Source organism: Ailuropoda melanoleuca, chromosome 2, assembly GCF_002007445.2.
Source record: "Ailuropoda melanoleuca isolate Jingjing chromosome 2, ASM200744v2, whole genome shotgun sequence".
Lineage (NCBI taxonomy): Eukaryota > Metazoa > Chordata > Mammalia > Carnivora > Ursidae > Ailuropoda > Ailuropoda melanoleuca.
Genome location: NC_048219.1, coordinates 29,508,509 through 29,529,081, shown reverse-complemented (window position 1 = coordinate 29,529,081; position 20,573 = coordinate 29,508,509). Strand labels below are relative to the sequence as shown.

General features: G+C 42.7%; 1 protein-coding gene across 2 annotated transcripts in view; it reads right to left on the bottom strand.

Annotated features, from left to right (window-relative positions):
- Positions 1-18,888, bottom strand: part of TTC4 (tetratricopeptide repeat domain 4) — a 30,140-nt gene extending 11,252 nt beyond the window's left edge. Inside the window, exons 1-6 of one of the 2 annotated variants that reach the window (XM_019795860.2) lie at positions 18,686-18,888; positions 17,982-18,099; positions 17,071-17,232; positions 13,340-13,417; positions 11,756-11,880; positions 1,691-1,777 (exon numbers count right to left, since the gene is read on the bottom strand). In XM_019795860.2, the coding sequence (XP_019651419.1) occupies positions 1,691-1,777; positions 11,756-11,880; positions 13,340-13,417; positions 17,071-17,232; positions 17,982-18,099; positions 18,686-18,796 (681 nt within the window). In that variant the 5' untranslated portion in view covers positions 18,797-18,888. The remainder of the gene's footprint in view (positions 1-1,690; positions 1,778-11,755; positions 11,881-13,339; positions 13,418-17,070; positions 17,233-17,981; positions 18,100-18,685) is intronic. The other variant, XM_002915768.4, reaches the window with a different exon arrangement.
- Positions 18,889-20,573: the final 1,685 nt, after the last annotated feature.

The following is a 20,573-nucleotide window of genomic DNA, read 5'->3' as shown; positions in this document are numbered from 1 at the left end:
TACTATGAGCTCCCTGAGGCCAGCTCTCCACAATTCATCTTCATTACCCCTAAGGCTGAGCACAGCAGGGATAACTCACCTTCACCAGGATTCTACCACATGCTGGACCCTGTGTCACAGAGACAAGCTAGACATGGTTCCTGCCCTCAAGACCCTGCTCGTGGTCTAGTGGACAAACAGGTATGGAAATAAGTACAACATAAGGTAAGAAGTGGAGTTGCAGAAGTGCAGACCATTGATAATTAATTCAGCCTGGGGGCTGGAGATGACTGGGGAATGCTGGGCCCTGAGCAATGACTATGAAAGGCAAATTAGTTGGAGGGGTGGGGGGGTCATGGAAAGGCATTCCACCCCCGAGGAACAGCATATGCAAAGGCACAGAAAAGATCAGAAGTGTAGCATATACAAAATGGCAAGTGTGTTGGTTTAGCTAGGACATGGAATACTAAAAATAATGCACAATGACCTAATCTTGACTGCCTCATGGAAATAAAGATAAATCAAAGGTCTGAATATAAGAGTTGTCTCTTTATGTATGTGTGTGGAGGCTAGCACCCGATGGGAAAGTTACAAGTAATCAAAATTACTGTTGATACCTCCTACCATCAGGGGTTGGCAAACTTTTCCTTAAAGGTTCAGACAAATATTTTAGGCTTTGTGAGCCAAATGGTCTCTGCTGAAATTAACTACTTGACTCTGCCACCACAGTGTGAAAAGAGCCATAAGGGCTGTGATCCACTGGCTACAGATCCTTTGACTCCTGCTTTAAACCATCAGTAAAATAGGGTTCTGTGTGTACGGCTGTTAAAGTAATCCTTACGTACACTGAAGCTTGAGATGCATGGTCAAACTGAAGGAGAGAGCCAAAATCAGGTCTGTATGCGAATGGGCATTCAATATTCCACATTTCAGAAAATGACCAAATATCTCACTGTGAATGAGGATGACCAGAGAACCTGGAGTATTCCATCCTGCTTAATCTGTTAACAAGAGTTAATAGACTGCTTGTTATGGGAGGGACTAGTGGAGTGCATCTTAGTAGTGTGAAGTTCTCGAAGTCAATGAGTAACTTGTATGGTGCATAATTTAATTCAAACAAAGAATGAAACCAAGAGCCTTCTCCACAATCTCATGGTGGTGTCATCTCCCTTGGGAAACCAAGCAAGCCAAAGCTCCACAGGTGACTTGCTGGGTATTCAGTATCCAGGTAAAAACAAGATTTGGCTCAGACTACATCCATTTATGTGCAGGGAAGAAAGGACAGGGTCAAATTTTTGTTGTTGTTAAAGGAGCAACATCCTAAAAATTCAGATTTTTTTCAGGATGCAGTGGCTAAGAGCAAGGACTGGGCTCTGATACACATTAGCTGTGCGAGGTTTCTTCACCTCCGAGACCACATCACCATCCGGCAAATCAGGAGCTAGAAGATCTACTCAGAAGGCTACTATGAAGATTAAATAATGCTAACCCATAGCAACTATCCAGTGTAGCTTACCCGAGGTCAACATATGCACACGAGCAGGAGAGCCGACTGAACTCAGGGGGCCCGACCCCAGAGCCCCTTCAGCATACTGCTTCACCAAAGCAAAGAGAAAATGAACAAATTCATTCAGGTAAAGAATCCCAAGACAGGTTCCCATCAAGCTGGAGGATTAGCAAGACCGTATGGGCCTGAGGTTTGAGAACTCACCTTAATGGCCTGGAGTAAAGCCTCGTTCCGATTCTGCTCCTTCTTTTCTTTCAACTTTGCTTTCCTGATATCCCTCTGCTCAGTTCTCTAAAAATGAAATTGAGACCCATCAGCTCTACGGAGTTTGTTTCATCTTCTGTCACCCCAGCCTGCTTCTTACTATCTCCAGTATCTGTCCAACCCAGGCTCCTCCGTCAAGCAATACCAGCAGCCTGATTCAGTTCAATTAACACTTTAAGAGCACAGGACTGGTGGCAGCAGAAATTTAAAAATGTATAGTTCCCATACCCATGGAGCTCAGTCTGCTGAGGGGGACAAACAATGAAATGTCTGTTATGTGTAACCCTGGTGATGTGATCCAGTGCTATGAAATAGAGAGGACTGATGGCCTATGCCCCCACGGGGTTTAGATGGACATGGAACATTCCACCAGATGGAGGACAAAAGGGCATTCTAGGTAGAGGGACTGACATCAGGGTCTATGGGGTATTTCAACTTCTCTGGGATGGCTGGAGTATAGGAAATACTAGAAAAACCCAGGGCAAGAACTTATCAGAGGCTCTGCCCTTTGCACCCAATTATAATCCATGAGAGAAAACCATCATCAATCTACTTAATCTGGCGGAAATATAATTTAGATTTCCTTTTCCTGCAAATTTGCCCCAAACCAGCTGATTCTGCTCTTATCCTCAGGATCGTAGATTAACAGAGGTCAGCAAACTTTCTGTAAAGGGCCAGAGATTAGTATTTTAGGCTTTGCAGACCATGTATGCTCTCTGTCATATATTATCTACTTTTGTTAGTTGTTTATAACTCTTTAAAAATGGGAAAAACATCTTCAGTTCACAAAATGTATAAAAACAGGCCACAGGCTGGATTTGGCCTGGGGGTCAGTCTGCTGACCTCTGATCTGAAATATAGTACCAGGCATCCCTCATCCTCCCCACAAAAAGTCCCAAAGAGGCTAACACAGATCTTTTACTTCTTGTGAACAAAGTCTACCCTTCCAGGGAGACAATGGCTGATAACTCTTGTCCATTCCTTCTCCAATCCAGTCTGCCAACAGAGCTGCAAAACTCCTTTCTGCTGTCAGGAAGTTTGATGACATCATCCAGAGTACTCCACCCTACGGATACCACTAAAAACTATGTCCAATTCTGCGTTCACAGTTGAGCTACATCCAACCACGGTCCACATTAGAGAATGATTAACGACACTGCAGACTCTGTCCCCTGCTGTTTTTACTCTGATTTACATGACACATGTGAGTGATGTAGCTTATGAAGTCTCCTGAAGTTTGGGGTCTTGGCAGTCACATAAAGTAGAATGACCACCAGGTCAGAGGAGCCCTGAACTGTGGAGTCTGCTGCCCTTTAAAAAAACAAAAACAAAACAACTTTGTTGAGGTATAATTTACAGATTATGTTTTCATTTCTCTTGGTAAACACCTCAGAGTGAAATTGCTGGGTCACAGGACAGGTGTATGAAACTGCCAAACTGATTTCCATTATACGGACCGTTATATATCCCACTAGCACTGTGGCAGAATTTCAGTTGCTCCACCTCTTCACCAACATTTGGTATTGTCAGTCTTAAGAAATGGAATCCCACTGAGGTTTAAATTGCCTTTCCCGGGGCGCCTGGGTGGCACAGCGGTTAAGCGTCTGCCTTCAGCTCAGGGCGTGATTCCGGCATTGTGGGATCGAGCCCCACATCAGGCTCCTCCGCTATGAGCCTGCTTCTTCCTCTCCCACTCCCCCTGCTTGTGTTCCCTCTCTCGCTGGCTGTCTCTATCTCTGTCAAATAAATAAATAAAATCTTTAAAAAAAAAATAAATAAATAGCCTTTCCCTAATGACTAATGATACTGTGCATACTTTCATGTGTTTATTGAAAATCATCTTTTGAGAAGTGCCTATTCATTTTTTAAAAAGATTTATTTATTTGAGGGGCGCCTGGGTGGCTCATTCGTTAAGCATCTGCCTTCAGCCCAGGGCATGGTCCCAGGGTCCTGGGATTGAACCCCGCATCGGGCTCCCAGGGAGCCTGCTTCTTCCTCTCCCACTTCCCTGCTTGTGTTCCCTCTCTCACTGGCTGTGTCTCTGTCTGTCAAATAAATAAATAAAATCTTAAAAAAAAAAAAAAGATTTATTTATTTGAGAGAGAAAACAAGCAGGGGGAGGAGCAGAGGGAGCAAGAGAATCCTACAGCAGACTCCACACTAAGCGTACAGCCTGATGTGGGCCTCGATCCCAGGCCCCTGGGATATGACCTGAGCCAGAATCAGGAGTCAGACGCTTAACTGACTTAGTCACCCAGGTGGCCTGCCTGTTTGTTTCTTTTGCCACATTTAAGATTTTTTTCATAGTGAATATATTTCTTCACATATTCTGGATATAAATCTTTTATTAGATAAATGCATTACAAATATTTTCTCCAATTCCATGGCTTGCCTTTTAGTCTTAACGATGTCTTTTTTAAAGTTTTGACTAGTTCCTATAATACTTTTGTCCAATAATTTATCTTTACCAATAATCTTGTCTTTTATGGCATATATATGTATTTCTTAATTTTTTAAAAAATTGAGGTGAAATTCACGTGACGTATTAACCATTTTACTTTTTTTTTAAAAGATTTTATTTATTTGACAGAGAGAAAGAGAGAGCACAAGCAGGGAGAGTGGCAGGCAGAGAGGGAGAAGCAGGCTCCCTGCTGAGCAGAGAGCCCGGTGTAGGGCTCAATCCCAGGACCCCGGGATCATGACCTGAGCTGAAGGCAGACACTTAACCAACTGAGCCACTTAGGTACCCTGATATTAACCATTTTAAAGTATACAATTCATTGTCATTTTATACAGTCACTGTACTATGCAACCATCACCTCTATCTGGTTCTCTTTTCAGTACCCTTAAAGGAAACCCCAAGCCCATTAAACAGTCACTCCACACTTCCCGCCATCCCCAATCCCTGGCAACCACTAATCTTCTTTGTCTCTATAGATTTGCCTATTTTGGATGTTTTATATATATATATACACACATATATATATATATATTAGAGAGAGAGAGAGAGAGAGAGGGAGAGAGTCATACAATATGTGATCTTTTATAGCTGGTTTCTTTCACTTAACATAGTGTTTTTGAGGTTCATCTACACTGCAATGTGTATCATACTTCATTCTCCTTTATGGCTGAATAATATTCCATTGTCATTTTGTTTATCATCAGTGAATGGACATTTAGATCGTTTTCTACTTTTCGACCGTTATGAACAGTGTTGCTATGAACACTCATCTACAGGTATTTATTTTACTACTTGTTTATTTTTCTTTGGGTATATACCTAGGAGTGGAGGTGCTGGTTCATATGTTAATTCTGCGGTTAATTTTTTGAGGAACTGTCAAAATGGTTTTTTTTGTTTGTTTTTAGATTTTATTTATTTATTGAGAGAGAGGGAGAGGGAGCACGAACAGGGGGAAGGGCAGAGGGAGAAGCAGACTCCCTGTTGAGCAGGGAGCCTGATGTGGGGCTCAATCCCAGACCCCTTGGATCATGACCTGAGCCGAAGGCAGATGCTTAGTTGACTGAGCCACCCAGGTGTCGCTGTCAAACTGTTCTCTGTAGTGGCTGTCATTTTACGTTCTCACCAGCAACACGTGAAGGTTTCCGTCTCTCCACATCCTTCTCAATATTTGTTATTTTCCTTTAAAAAAATTATAACCATCCTAGTGTGACACAGTATCTCACTGTGGTTTTGATTTACATTTCCCTAATGACTAAGAATGTTAAGCGTCTTTCATGTGCTTTTTTGGCCATTTATCTATCCTCTTTGGAGAAACGTCTGTTCACATCCTTTGCCCATCTAAAAAATGGCGTTGTCTTTTAATTATTAGGATGTTAAGAGTTCTTTATACATTCTAGATAAAGGCCCCTTAACAGATACATGATTTATAAATACTCTCCCATCCTGTGGGTTGTCTTTTCACTTTCTCAGTGGTAACCTTTGAAGCACGAGTTTTTACTTTTGATGAAGTCCAGTTTATCTTTTTTGTTTCTTGTGCTTTTTGTGTCATATGTAAGAAACCACTGCCTAATCCAAGGTCGTGAAGATTAATGCCAACAATTTCTTTGATGAGTTTTATAGCTCTGCTCTTCCATTTAGGTCTTTGATCCATTTTGCATATAGTATGAGGTAGGGGTCCAAATTCATGCTTTTCATGCGGATATGGGAAAGACTATTTCTTCCCCACTGAATGGTCTAGGTACCCTTGTTGAAAAGCAACTGCCTATAAATATGAGGGTTTATTTCTGAGCTCTCAATTCTGTTACACTGATCTATATATCTATCCCCTTCTGCCAGTACCACAGTGTCTTGATTACTATAGCTCTGTAGTAAGATTTGAAATTGGGAAGTGTGAGTCCTCTTTTTTTTTTTAAGGATTGTTTTGGCTATTCTGGGTCCCTTGACTTTACGTATGAATATTAGAATCAGCTGGTCGATATTCTGCAAAGTGGCCAATTGGAAATTTGATGCAGACAGAGTTGAATCTGGACACCAATTTGGGAGCACTGTCATCTTAACAATATTAAGATCTGATCCATGAATGTCTTCCCATTTTTTTAGATTTAATTTCTTTAAACAATGTTTTGTATTTTCAGATTATAAGTTTTATGCTATTTCTGTTAAATTTATTCCTAAATATGTTTTTCTTTTTGATGCTATTATAAATGGACTTGTTTTCATATTTGGAATGTTCACAAGTCTACAGAATACAATTGGGTTTTGTCTATTAATGTATCATACCAACTTACTAATCTATTAGCTCTAGTGGTTTTGTAGTGGATTCCTTAGGATTTTCTATATACAAGATTGTATCATTTGCACCTAAAGAGTTTTACTTTTCCTCTCCATTTTTGAAAGATAGGTTTGCTGGACATAGATTTCTTAGCTGACAGTCTGTCTTTCAGCACTCTGAATGTCAACCCATGGCCCTTTGGCTCCCATGGCTTCTGATGAGAAATCAGCTGTGACTTTGTGGGGGCCGGGAGCAGAGGGAGAAGGCCAGAGAGAATCTTAGGCAGGCTCCAGGCCCAACACAGAGCCTGGCACAGGGCTTGATCTCACAACCCTGAGATGTCCTAAGCCAAAATCAAGAGTTGGATGCTCAATGAACTGAGCCACCCAGGTGCCCCTCAGCTATTACTTTTATTGAGGATCTCTTGTATGTGAGGAGTCTCTTCTCTCTTGATGCTTTTAACATTCTCATGTTTGAATTTCAACAGTTTATGATGTCTCTGGGTGTAGATTTCTTCAAGTATATCCTACTTGGAGTTTGTTAAGTTTCTTAGAAGGGTAGATTACTATTTTATCAAATCTGGGAAGTTTCCAGCTATTATCTCTTCATATATTCTTTTGTCCCTTTTTCTTTCTCCTCTCCTGGGACTCCCATGTCTATGATGATATACTTCATGGCACCCCACAGGTTCCTCAGTCTCTCTTCATGTTTCTTTTTTTTTTTTTTTAAGATTTATTTATTTTAAAGAGAGAGAGAAGATGGGTGTGGGGGGAGGGGCAGAGAGAGAGGAAGAGAATCTCAAGCAGACTCCTCTCTTGAGTGCAGAGCCTGACATGGGTCAATCCCACGACCCCGAGATCATAACCTGAGCTAGAAATCAAGAGTCAGGGGGCGCCTGGGTGGCTCAGTTCTTAGACATCTGCCTTCGGCTCAGGTTATGATCCCAGCGTTCTGGGATCGAGCCCCGCATCGGGCTCCCTGCTCAGCAGAAAGCCTGCTTCTCCCTCTCCCCCTGCTTGTGTTCCCTCTCTCACTGCCTCTCTGTCAAATAAATAAAATCTTAAAAGAAAAAAATAGAGATAATGAAAAGGGCTGTGAGGAGAGAGAAATCATTCTTTAAAAAAAAAGAAAGAAAGAAATCAAAAGCCAGATGCCCAACTGACTGAGCCATGCAGACACCCCTCTCTTAATGTTTCTTTATTCTTCTTTCTGTTACTCACACTGGGTAATCGCAATTGATCTATCTTCACAGTTCTGCTCTCGAGCCCTTATGTGAACTTCCCAATTACTATACTTTTCAACTACAGAATTTCTTTTTTTTTTTTTTTTTAAAGATTTTATTTATTTAACACAGAGAGAGATAGCCAGCAAGAGAGGGAACACAAGCAGGGGGAGTGGGAGAGGAAGAAGCAGGCTCCCAGTGGAGGAGCTTGATGCAGGGCTAGATCCCAGAATGCGGGGATCACGCCCTGAGCCGAAGGCAGACGCTTAACGACTAAGCCACCCAGGTGCCCCATCAACTACAGAATTTCTATTTGATTCTTTTTCACAATTTATTGATAGTCTTTATTTGGTAAGACATTGTTCTCATATTTTTTTTAGTTCTTTAGACTTTGCTTTCTTTCTTCCTGGAACATATTTCAAAGTCTGGTTTAAAGTCTTTGTCTTGTAGTCTCATGTCTGGGCTTTCTCAGGGACATTTTCTATTGATTTTTTTCCCTCTGTATGGGCCATACTTTATTTCTTTGCATCTTGTAATTTTGTATTGAAAAACAGACTTTTAAAATAATACAATGTGGCAACTTTGGAAATTGAATTCTCTCTCTTTCCTCTCCAGTGTTTGATATCGCTGTTGTTATTGTTTACTTTCCTGAACTAATTCTGTAAAGCCTGTATTTGGTTTTAAATGATCACTAAAGTCCTTAAACAGCTTAGTGGTCAGCTAGTGATTGGACAGATTTCCCTAAATGCCTAAAGCCAAAGTCTCCCGCTCTTTGCTGAGGGGCTGGCTCCCTTGTGCACACTGTGGCACACCTTCAGCACTCACCCAAACAGTTTACAATTCAGCCTCAGCCTTCCCTTACTGCTTTCACAGAGCCTCCGAGTCAGCCAGAGGTCAGCGCTTAGGGCCTTCTTAGATCCTTCCTGAGCACGTGCATAGCCCAGGACACACATGTGACCTTGTAGATCTCCAGGAATATGTTAGAGCTTTTCAAAGCCCCTGAAGAATCCCCAGCTTTTCTTTTTAATTATTCTGGTAAGCCTACTGTTTGCCCTGCCATCCACTATCTCAGACAGCTGCAATCTTAAATAACTGCTTCTAATTGTTTTTGACACATCCTTCCTTCCCAGCCCCCGCAAAAAAGCTCTTTATACTGGGATAGCTCCAACATGAGTCGAATAAAATCTGTCTTGTGAGTGGGGTCTTCTAGGAGACCACCCAGATGGTCCAATAATGGCAATTCTCTGGGAACAGGGCTTTGAACGAGCTCTAATCCTATTTGCCTCCTCTGGTGGCTGCCGGGCTGCTCATTTTCACCATGATTCTTTCAAGGCTACTGTGGTACCAGGGGTAGGAGATGGGAATAGGGCAAGTTAAAATGTCACAAAGCTTGCTGTGCTTACAGAGGTTCAGCCATTTTTCTTGAATAAACACTCCCCAGATTGCTGCAAGCTTTTGGCTCATTTCAGAGCTCTGAAAAATGTTAGTGACTCTAACCATTTTTGCCAGTTTTTCATAGACTTTATGAAGTAAAGAATTTTAGATCTTTATTTGGCCATCTTTGCTGACGTCACTTCTCTTTGCTGATTATCAAACGATTTCACTCACATGTGGAATTTAAGGAAAAAAACAGAGGATCATAAGGGAAGAGAGGAAAAAATAAAACAAGACAAAATCAGAGAGGGAGACAAACCATAAGAGATTGTTAATCATAAGAAACAAACAGGGTTGCTGGAGGGGAGGGGGTGAGGGGTTGGGGTAACTGGGTGATGGACATTAAGGAGGGCATGTGATATAATGAGCACTGGGTATCACATAAGACTGATGAATCACTGACCTCTACCTCTGAAACCAATAATACATTATATGCTAATTAACTGAATTTAAATTTAAAAAAGATATCTGCAAAAACAAACAAAACAACAATAACAAAAAACTGTGCCTGTGCTACAGGACCTGCAGCTTTCATTTAGGTCCACTAAGGCTTTTCCTGTGCATTAACTTGGCTATGTCCTTCCGCAGTAGCCCTCTAAATACTCTCTCCTGTATATACATACCACTTTTAGAAATTCTGGCCCACACCCAGTTACCTAGGCTCAGAATTCTGTTACCAAGCCATGTGAGTTAACAGATTATCTACTTTTTCTACCATATGACCAGAACGACCTCTGACTAAAACCTGCCCCTTTGCAGGGAGAGCTGAAGGCTCCCATTGCACTGCAAATTCCCTTTCCATAGTATAAGCAGTGAAGACAGACCTAGACCAGGAATCAGGAGATCTGAAGTCTAGTTCTGGCTTTGTATTGAATAGACATGTAAGGCAGTACTGCATAGGGACTAAGCACACGGATTCTAGAGCCAGACTGCTCGATTCTGACCCCCAGCTTCACCACAGCGATGACTCAGGCAGGTTCCTGATCTCTCTGTGCTTTAGCTACCTCACTACTCAAAGGCCACTTAGAATAGTTCCTACCTTATAGGGTTGTTATGTGGTTTAAATGAATTCATGAAAGTAAAAAATTTTAAATAGCACCTGGAAGATACACACAGGAAATGCTATCTAAATGCTGAACATTATTTTCGGTAGCGATGGTATTCTGTTATTATTGTTTTATCATCACTGTTGCTATTATGTGCATTTCATCAGCAACTTTAGATGTCTTAAAGCTGGGAGTTACGCAATATTGTAGAAGCTTAAGGGTTTGTTTAAATGTTGATTTTTTTTCTTTTTAAAGATTTATTTATTTGAGAGAGAGAACGTCCGCATGCACAAGCAGCAGCAGACAGAGAAGGAGACAAGCAGACTCCCTGCTGTGTGGGGAGCCCGACACAGGGCTGGATCCCAGGACCCTGAGATCACTATCCAAGCCGAAATCAAGAGTCAGACACTTAACCAACTGAGCATCCAGACGCCCCTGTTTAAATGTTTAACTGTCATCTCCCCTCCTCTCTTCCAAGAGATTTACAGTGTGCAGATAATATTATGGCAGTCTTATGCCATTTCTTATTTATTCAAATCACAATAGCCACGAATTTATCAACTCCTTACTGTAAGTCAAGAAATGTGCTAACACACACACGCACGCGCACACACACACACGTTCTCATTTAATCCTCATAAAAACCTTTGAGGCATACATTACGTTCACTATTTTCAAAGAAGGGATTTCGTTGGGGCGCCTGGGTGGCACAGCGGTTAAGCGTCTGCCTTCGGCTCAGGGCGTGATCCCAGCGTTGTGGGATCGAGCCCCACATCAGGCTCCTCTGCTGTGAGCCTGCTTCTTCCTCTCCCATTCCCCCTGCTTGTGTTCCCTCTCTCGCTGGCTGTCTCTATCTCTGTCAAATAAATAATAAAAAATCTTTAAAAAAAAANAAAAAAAAAAAAAAAAAAAAAAAAGAAGGGATTTCGTTTCAGAAATATCAAGGCCTTGCCAATGGTTATGCTTTCTCCTGTCTGGAATATTCTCCACTCCTCACCCCCACCCTCCAGGGGAGTAAACTCTTGCTCAGTCTTCCAAGAGATCAGATGCAGACATCACCTCTTTCAGCAAAACTTTGCTATTGGCATCTCTGCCCTGCCCTTGTCCAGGGTAAAGTTAGATACTACTACTATATATACGATATATTCTTGCTTGTCTCTGTCACACTATAACTATTTATTTATCTTTACTTGTCTGTATCCTCCAGAGTTCCAAAGGTGGGAATAGTTTTGGGTTTTGTTTTTAAAAATTTTTTTTTTAAGATTTTTTAATTTATTTATTCGACAGAGATAGAGACAGCCAGCGAGAGAGGGAACACAAGCAGGGGGAGTGAGAGAGGAAGAAGCAGGCTCATAGAGGAAGAGCCTGATGTGGGGCTCCGATCCCATAACGCCGGGATCACGCCCTGAGCCGAAGGCAGACGCTTAACCGCTGTGCCACCCAGGCGCCCCTTGGGTTTTGTTTTTAAAGAAGAAAAAGCTGACAATGACCCAAAAGACACAATCTGGGAAATACTAATTAATTAATGCTAAGTAACAAATATCAACTAGCTAATGATTTTGCCACCAACCTTCAGCTTGTCTGCTTTAGCCCTCATTTCCAGAAGCTTCTTCTCTCTGGCATCTATCTGCAGCCCTTCATCACACCAGTTCACAGCCTCAGCAAAGTTTTTCAGTTCCAGATGGCATAAGGCACCTGTAGAACCCAGAACCCTTAGAATACATGGACAATATGCATGGAAAAAGCTCTCCTTATGCAGGAACCACCCCCGTCCCCAACCTCCACCAGCTACCAGCCAGCATTCTGAAGGGAAAACAGATTATTAAAGCCCCTTCTACTGCATTCCCCAGACAAGGAAGAATATTTTTTGTATCTTAGCTCAGAAAGATCTCTAGGGCCCATTCAGCTTAAAACTCCTGTAAGCCTCCCTGGCATTAAAGGCTTTTAAGGTAGGGAAGGCTACAACTGAATGGCAAAGAGCACAGGGTTTGGACTCAGACAGATCTGGGCTGGAGATCTGGCTCTGTTGTTTACCAACGAGACATTAGAGAAAATACTGAGCCTCACTGAGCTTCAGGTTCCTCATCTGCAAATCAGAATAAAGTCCATTTCAGATGATATTTGAATAGAGACAGAGAACAGAATTGATCTCAGCCATTCATCAAAGCAGTGGCTAGATCAAAGACCTTAGGTCTCTCCTAAAATTGTTCCTAATGGCTTCCAGGTTAAGCTGCTTCTCCCCTCACCATGTTTGTTCTTCTCCAGTTAGCCTCTTTAGACTTACCTCAGAATTTCCAAATATCAGAACTGTAAGGGCTTAGATGTCAACAGAATCCAATCTCATCTTCCAGAGATGAGCAAACGGACACTCAGAGTGGTGTCTTGCCAAGGTCACATGCTCAGGTAAAACTGACAATTCAAGATTTACAAACTCCAGCTTATACCAATTCCACAGGACTACACTGACTTCACTTGCCAATCTTTGAACAGTACCTTCTTTCCCTACAGCTGAGGAACATGGACCTACCTATACCAACCCCTAACCATGCATACCTAAAGATGCACAGCTTTGGGAAAGCATTTGACTTATGATAGAGCAGTTGATCATGGGACTATAAGAAGGATTAACATATGATGAATAAAGTTTACAAAGCACCTCTGAGCTTCTCAAAGAAAAGGTAAAGTATAAAAATAATATAAGCACTATTATTACACAGAAAGGTCAGACCACAAAAGAAAATATAATCTGGGAACATCTCAGCATCAGAGTTATAAGCAAAGGTCCCATAACTTATCTTTTAATTAACATGGCATTTGAAGATCTCGCCTTTCAATCAGATAATTTGGGGAAAAAATTAGAATGTGGCTTTTGGAACTGCTTTATTTTAATTAATTTTATTATTAATTTAAAATGAGGAGTTTCAATTTCTCTACAAATTCTTAAAATATAAAGGGTTATATTATTCTCTGGGAAATGCTTTTAAAAATGGAATGTTACTATTAATAAGGACCAGGAACTTAAGGCTGCAAAAATAAGGTGGTTTCATTAGTATCTTAGCACCTTAATATCAAAGCTTAAAATGCCTCAACTTTTGGTGCAGTGAGTGCCAACTTTTCCATAAGGACTATCATACTGTAGTTCTACAATACTCACCTCTTACTATTGCTTTGAGGTGGCAGGGTTTTAGCTTTCTGGCGGCTGTCACATCATTGAGAGCAGAACGAAAATTGCCTAATAGGCACCATTTAGTAAAAGAGAAAACAAGATTGAGATCAGAATATTTGCAAAATTTCATGTGTAGAGACATAGACATTCTTGTATAGTCTTGGAGACTATAAATCAGAGCAACAGTTTTTAGAAAAAAATATAGTTGTGCTCATCAAGTCTTAGAAATATTTGTAAGACTAGAAGCCCACAACAACTATAAATGGCTAGTAAGCCCAAAAAAAGATGCTCAACATCACCAGTGACTGAAGAAATTAAAATTAACACAAAAGTAAAAACAGATAATATCCAGGAAGGGTGAAGACATGGGAAAAGGGCACTCTTCAGGGTAAATTAGAGAGCAAATTAGCATGCACCTGTGCATATATTCTGACCCAACAATATTTTCCTAAGAACTTATCCTTAAAAATACCTGGACAAATATACAAGGATAAATGTAAAACCATGTCAACTGCATTAGTTTTGTGAACTGTGAAACACTGGTGATACCCTAAATATCCTCAATGTAGTAATAATTAAATGAACTATGGTAAATCCACACTACTAAGTACTATGCAACCATTAAAAAGGGTAAGATAGATCTGCACATAAAAGGCATGATAGGGGGACGCCTGGGTGGCTCAGTTGTTAAGCGTCTGCCTTAAGCTCAGGGCATGATCCCAGGGTCCTGGGATGAAGCCCCTGGTCGGGCTCCCTGCTCTGCTGTGAGCCTGCTTCTTCCTCTCCCACTCCCTCTGCTTGTGTTCCCTCTCTCACTGGCTGCCTCTCTCTGTCAAATAAATAAATAAAATCTTTAAAAAAATAAATAAAAAATAAAAGGCATGATAGGATGCCTGTGCTATATTGTTTTAACTGATCGTTCTATGTGTATAATGTCAATATGTAAAATATCAATATTTTTTATAAAACAAACCAATCTAAATATACAGACATATGTACACACAAATATATATTTGTAAATTCATTTTTAAAGAAAGGTGTGTAGGGGCATCTGGGTGGCTCAGTCAGTAAGTGTCTACCTTCTGCCCAGGGTCCTGGGATGGAGACCCACGTCGGGCTCCCTGCTCAGCGGGGAGTCTGCTTCTCCCTCTCCCCCTTCCCCTCCTTGTACTCATTCTCTCTTAAATTAAAAAAAAAAAAAAAAAAGTGCACAATCACACACACTGTTATCCAAATTAGAAGGGCATGAGGTAGATTTTCACTTTCTAGTTTATACTGTAAATATTACTTAGCAGTTTGGTATTTACCTATTATTTTCACTTCTAAAAATCCAGTGCAGAGGTCAGCACAATTTTTCTGTGAAGGGCCATATAGTAAATATTTTAGGCTTTACCAGGCACATATGGTCTGTTACACATTCTTGTTTTACAATCCTTTAAAAATATAAAAGACATTTTCAGCTCACAGGAGGCCAGGGATCCAGACGTGGCCTGTGAGCCATAGTTTGCCAAATCTGGCTTCAACCTTAAGAATAATCAGAATTCAGGGCGCCTGGGTGGCTCAGACAGTTAAGCGTCTGCCTTCAGCTCAGGTCATGATCCCAGAGTCCTGGGATCCAGTCCCACATCAGGCTCCCTGCTCAGTGGGGAGTCTGCTTCTTCCTGCTCCCCTTGCTTGTGCTCTCTCTCTCTCTGTCAAATAAATGGATAAAATCTTTAAAAAAAAAAAAAAGAATAATCAGAATTCGTGGGAAAACTTTATCACTGTGTTCATTATTGCATTTATTTTAAAAAACCTAAAAGCAGGTATATACTCAATAATAGCAGAACAGTAAAGCCAACTGTGTAAACACTGGTATGTCCAAATGATGCAACTTTATGTAGCTATTAAAATCATATTCACAAATATTTTTAATGACAGGTGAAACTGTTTATGTTACAAAATTAAGTGAAAAGAACTGAATACAAAATTGGAAGAACAGCAATGATATTAACTATGGAAAAAAATGTATATAAAAGAGATCCAAGACTTCTGGTTAAGGGTGGTAGATTGAACATAAGGATTTAACTAAACTTCCATTACTCTCCCCCTTCCTCCCCAAAATGCCATAAACCCAGAGAGACAAGAAGAGTAAGACCAGAGAATACATTTTAAAGCTCGAAAACAGACAATGGTTAAATGACTAATCAGGCCTAAGAAAACTGAATTCTAAGCCAGCAGAGGGAAAGCCCCAAAGCTGTCAAGTTGTACTGCAGAACCTTAAAGTACCCAGGACTAAGGAACTGACAGCACCAGGTACTGCGGGAAGTGTGCACTTCCATTTAGTGCACTTGGAATCGAACCTGATTCTGCATACCAATCCTAGCACCGTGCACCCTTACACAGTTCATTTTACTAAATTTACTGTACTTTACTACAGTTGCGTACTCTGCTGACTAGGGATAAAACTGTTAACCTCACCTACTTACATAGTTGCTGTGAGGTCAAGAGGGCTAACAAATGTAAAAGTGCTCTCTGTACGCAGTACCAGCGCGATCTCATTTAAGGAATGGCTGTGATGATTATGCCGCTGCTCCTGTGGCATCACACACATGGTTTTCTTCTCACAAGGTGCTTCTTCTGGTCTGATTAGCCCTACACATGATGGTCTTTAAGTTCCCCCAAAGAAAGGAACTATGTAGCTGTTGCTCAATGCCTAGCACACAGTAAGTGCTTTATACATATTTACTGATTGAATAAGGAAATGAATGAAACTCCTTCAGGGAAAGGCCAGATCTGACTCATCTCCGCGACACCACTGCCTAGCACAGAACAAGAACTCGAGTTCATCTGCTAATGAAGAAAATGTATTCCTCCAAAAGTTAGAAGAATGGGTCTCTAGTCCAGGTTCTTGCACTTATCAGAGGGTCCCTCTCTGGGCCTATGTAAAATGAGGGGGTTGTTTGGCCCAAATAATCTCTAAAGTTCTATACCACGCTTACTGTTTAGAATTTTATAATGAAACATGCTAAAGGAGACAACAGTTGGAGCAGACTATGGTTGGGGAGAAACTCTGCTCAAATGGTGATGGGTCCCAGCAGACTTATCCCAGCTAGACCACAAGGCTTATTCTCTTACCAGCCCCTCAGAGGCCCCAGGTCTCTTTAAACTCTGTGATAAGAAACATGGGCCTAACATGACCAAGACTAGTCACCAGCAATAATGCTACCCAATAATGAATGTTTCCCAAAGTCACGTCTGCAGAATGGTCCTGCATGTTACTTAGTGTTACCTGAAAAGGGGGTTTACAAAACTTCAGGTCCCACAGAATACTCTTTGAAAAATTATCCCTTTAAGATAGTTTCTCTCACACAAAAATCTCTTTGCTTGATCCTTCTAGCATCCTTCAGAAGAGGGTAAAAGGCCAAAAATAAAAAACAAAAACACATTTTTTTTGAGACAGAAACATTTGGGCTAAAAAAAAAAAAATCTCAGATCATACCAACTCATGTATTAAGGTATGTCACTCATTTGGTTCAGACAGTAAGAATTATACAGTCGATCTGGTTTCTCTTTTCACCCGGTCTACCTGAAAATCAGTGTTCAATTAGAGTAAACTAGCCTAGCTTTCTGGGATAAGCAGCTCTTTCTCTGACACTCTCAAACTCTGCACTAGCCATCAAAATGGCTTTTACCATGAGTTAACTGTTCAGAAAGCACTAAATAACAGAATAAATTACCTAGATAGTACTGTGCTGCTGCCCGGTTGGTATAAAGGACAGCGTTCAAATCAGGGTCTGTGCATTTCTTCTTTAATCCTTCAGTGTACGAAATCACAGCTTTTTTATAGTCTTTTTCTTTAAAGTAATCATTCCCCTCATCCTTATAGGTCTTGGCCTGTTCTGCAAAGAAGAGAAAAAAAATAATCACTATGTCCTATTTTTTTAAAGGCTCATTAAAAATAGATTCTAAATCATACAATAATGTTACATATGATAAACCAAATAAAAGAAACCAATAAAGAAAAATCAAAAATTAGTCCTATAAAACTGGGTATAAACATAGAGAAGCAAAGTCATGTGTACTTAACTGCTACAATCAATTCCAATTATCTTACAAGGTAGATTATTAGATGCTTACAAAAAAAAAAAGATGAATAAAGAAAAAAATATCCTTATCCTACCTCTTGAAGGACTTTTTTTTTAATTACTGAAGAAATGGAGGGAAATTATACTTCTGTTTTTGCTTATATTTTATTCCCTAGAATGCAAATTCCTCCCTCCTCACCTTAGTAAGAGCCTACAAAATTGTTAAGAATCACTTCAGATTTCCAATCCATTGTGAGCCCACTCCTACCTGCCCCTCTTCTGTGTTGCCGCAGCACCTGGTACATAGCTGCATGTTGGCACTTATCACATACACACAGGACAATCTGGCTATCCACTGGCGCATGAGACCTTTGAGGGCAATCTTATTCATCCCTTTATCCCCAAAGCCTAGCATTTAGGAGGTACTTTGGAGGGGGGAGTATATGTGAAATAGTGACGAGTTAGCCCAGGCTAACTACTTCTTGTTATCAGAATCTGTCTGACTCGCTCTTTACCTCAATTCAATGGAGACACAGAACAAACATTAGACTCATGTAAGATACCTTCTGGAGATCGCTCTTCATCAAAAATAATTGACTGGAGGCAAGCCAATTCAGGATTCTCGTTGGGATCAATTTCAGATGGCGCTTTCTTCATAAATAGGGGGACCTTTTCAAATTCCTGGAGATGTAGAGAAAGAATGAACTATAGGAGTAAGATTTTCCACAGGGTAGATCCAATTCCATATCTCTGTATCAAAGTTTTCTTACTCATCAGGATTTGCAAGTCATGATGAGCTATCTCTCTCCCTATCCAGGCCTCAGTTTCCCACGTGTAAGATGAGAGCGCAGGGTAAGTAAGGATCGCTAACGATTCTTCCTGTGCTCACAATCTTACAAGGGCGGTGGGAATCACCATTAACTGAGCGCTCTTAAGTTCCCGGCACTTTACCCACCATATCCCTTCATTTTTGCCGCAATCCTACGAGGGTGTAGCTATACTTAAGGAAATTTTACAAATGAGGACACAGGCTCAGAGAAGTTAAATAACTGAGCCAGCAAGTGGTGGAGTCACAGGTCTGTCGGACTCCCAAAACCCGGACGCCTAAAATGTAGTGGCAGCTGAAGACAGCCCTCAAAACCCCGAGGCCGATTTCCTAACACTCTCAAGCTGAAACCACCCATCGGCCGGCAGCGCCAGCGGGCCGGGGATGCGGGAGGCGCTTGCCCGCCAGCCCCCACACACGTGCGGGGCCCGGGCCGCCCACCTCCTCCCACTGGTCCTCGTGGAAGCCGCCGCGGTAAGGCTGGCTCTGGAACTTTTCCAGGAACGAGTCCATGGCATCGTCGCCGGCGGCGTCCGCCTCAGGTAGCTCCATGGCGACGACTCAGGTCTCCCGCCACGGTCCCGGCGGCGAGAATTGCGCGCCCACTTCCGGCAGCGCGGGTGCCTTTCCCTCAGTCCTCCGGGCCGGGCCCCGCCCGCCCGCGCGCCTCGGGTTCCGCCCTTCTGGGGCCCAGCAAGCCGGGTCCGCCCCTCCCCGACCGGCCCCGCCCCCGTCCCGCCCCCTCAACTGGCAGCCGCCCCGCCGAGCGGTTTGGTTTGGCGGATAAACCCAGCGCCCCACAATGCCCCACTATCACTTCGTTCACTCATTTGTTCAGCCAGTGAATAGATGTTTCCTAAGTTCCTTGTGTGCTCGGCCTATTGTGGTCGCTGGGTATACAGGGCTGGGCAGAGCAGATCAAACACTCACCCCCCCACCCCCACCCCCGCTCTCTGGGAGTTGATAAGAGAGTGGGAAGAGGCAGTAAACACATAAGATGTGAGAGGTTGTCAGGTGCTAGCAAAAGCTTTCGGGGAAAAGTTTTTATTTATTTTTTTAAAGATTTTTTGTTTATTTATTTTGAGAGAGAGGGGGGAGTGGAAAAAGAGAGCACATGCGCAGGGGGAGGGACAGAGGGAGAGGGAGAGTCCCAAGCAGACCCCTCGCTAAGCAGGGAGCCAGATGGGGGGCTCATCTCATGATCCTGAGGTCATGACCTGAACTGATATCAAGAGTTGGAGACCCAACTGACTGAGCCACCCAGGTGTCCCTATTGGAGGGGACTGATGCAGTTTAAACCGGGTGTACTTGCATGCAAACAAATGGGGAGTTCTAGAATGGCCAGGGCCTGTCTGGGGAAGAGCGTTCTCTAGGGAGGGGACTGGCAGTACCCAGCCCCAGGGAGGGGAGCTGGGGGTGGGGGTGGAACAGGTAGGAGGGATGATGGGTAGTGTCTCTGAAGACTTGGGTCTTCTTAAGAGTGCAGTGGTACCTTCCGAAGAGGTTCAAGGAAAGGGGCTATGTGATCAGACATGCCTTTTTCTGAGGTTAACCACCTCCCTATCCACCCCAGCTGAGATGGAAACAGGATCCCCAGGCCAGGTGCGCCTTTCTGCAACCGTGGGCTACCCAGCAGATGGCTGCTGGGACCCTGCACTGGGGCCTCTAGCCTCAGGGAGCCCACAGCCTGGTCTAGAAGGAAAGGCAGACAAGCAGCAGACCAATCTAAAGCAGGGCCTTTCACAAGTCTGCACAGTGGAGGCATAGAAGGGTGGGTGTTACCTCGGGGAGTCAGCAAGATTTCACAGACCCACATTCTCTGCAGAACTGAGAGCAGAGATGAGGAAGATCTCCCCAGATGGATGGGGGCTGGAGGGGAGTTGAGCATTTTAGGCAGCAGTGGGAGTCTCTATGCAGAGGCAAGGTGGTGTGCAAGAGCCTGGCATGCTGGGTACCACAAGAGTCAAGAGGAAAGGCCAGCAAGATGAGTGGGGGCCAGAGGACAGTCAGACCTTTATCTTGTAGCCCTTTATCTTGCAGAAGATAGCATGGCAGTGATAGACCTAAGGGCAAATTTGTCTTAGGGAGGCCTGGGTTTCCAGGCGAAGGATTGATGGGGGAGGCTAGATTAAGAGATTGACAAGGCTGCTGCTGAGAAACCAGGGAAGAGAAGAGATGGGAGACCCAGCAGTGGAGCTAGCAGGCTTGGTCCTGAGCTGATCCCAGGGTGAGAGAGACAGCAGGGCTAAGGATGACGGAGGGCTGTGAGCTTTCCAGGGCCACGCCTGTGTCTTTCCGCTTCTAGCCTGTCCCCCCCCCTCCCCCCCCC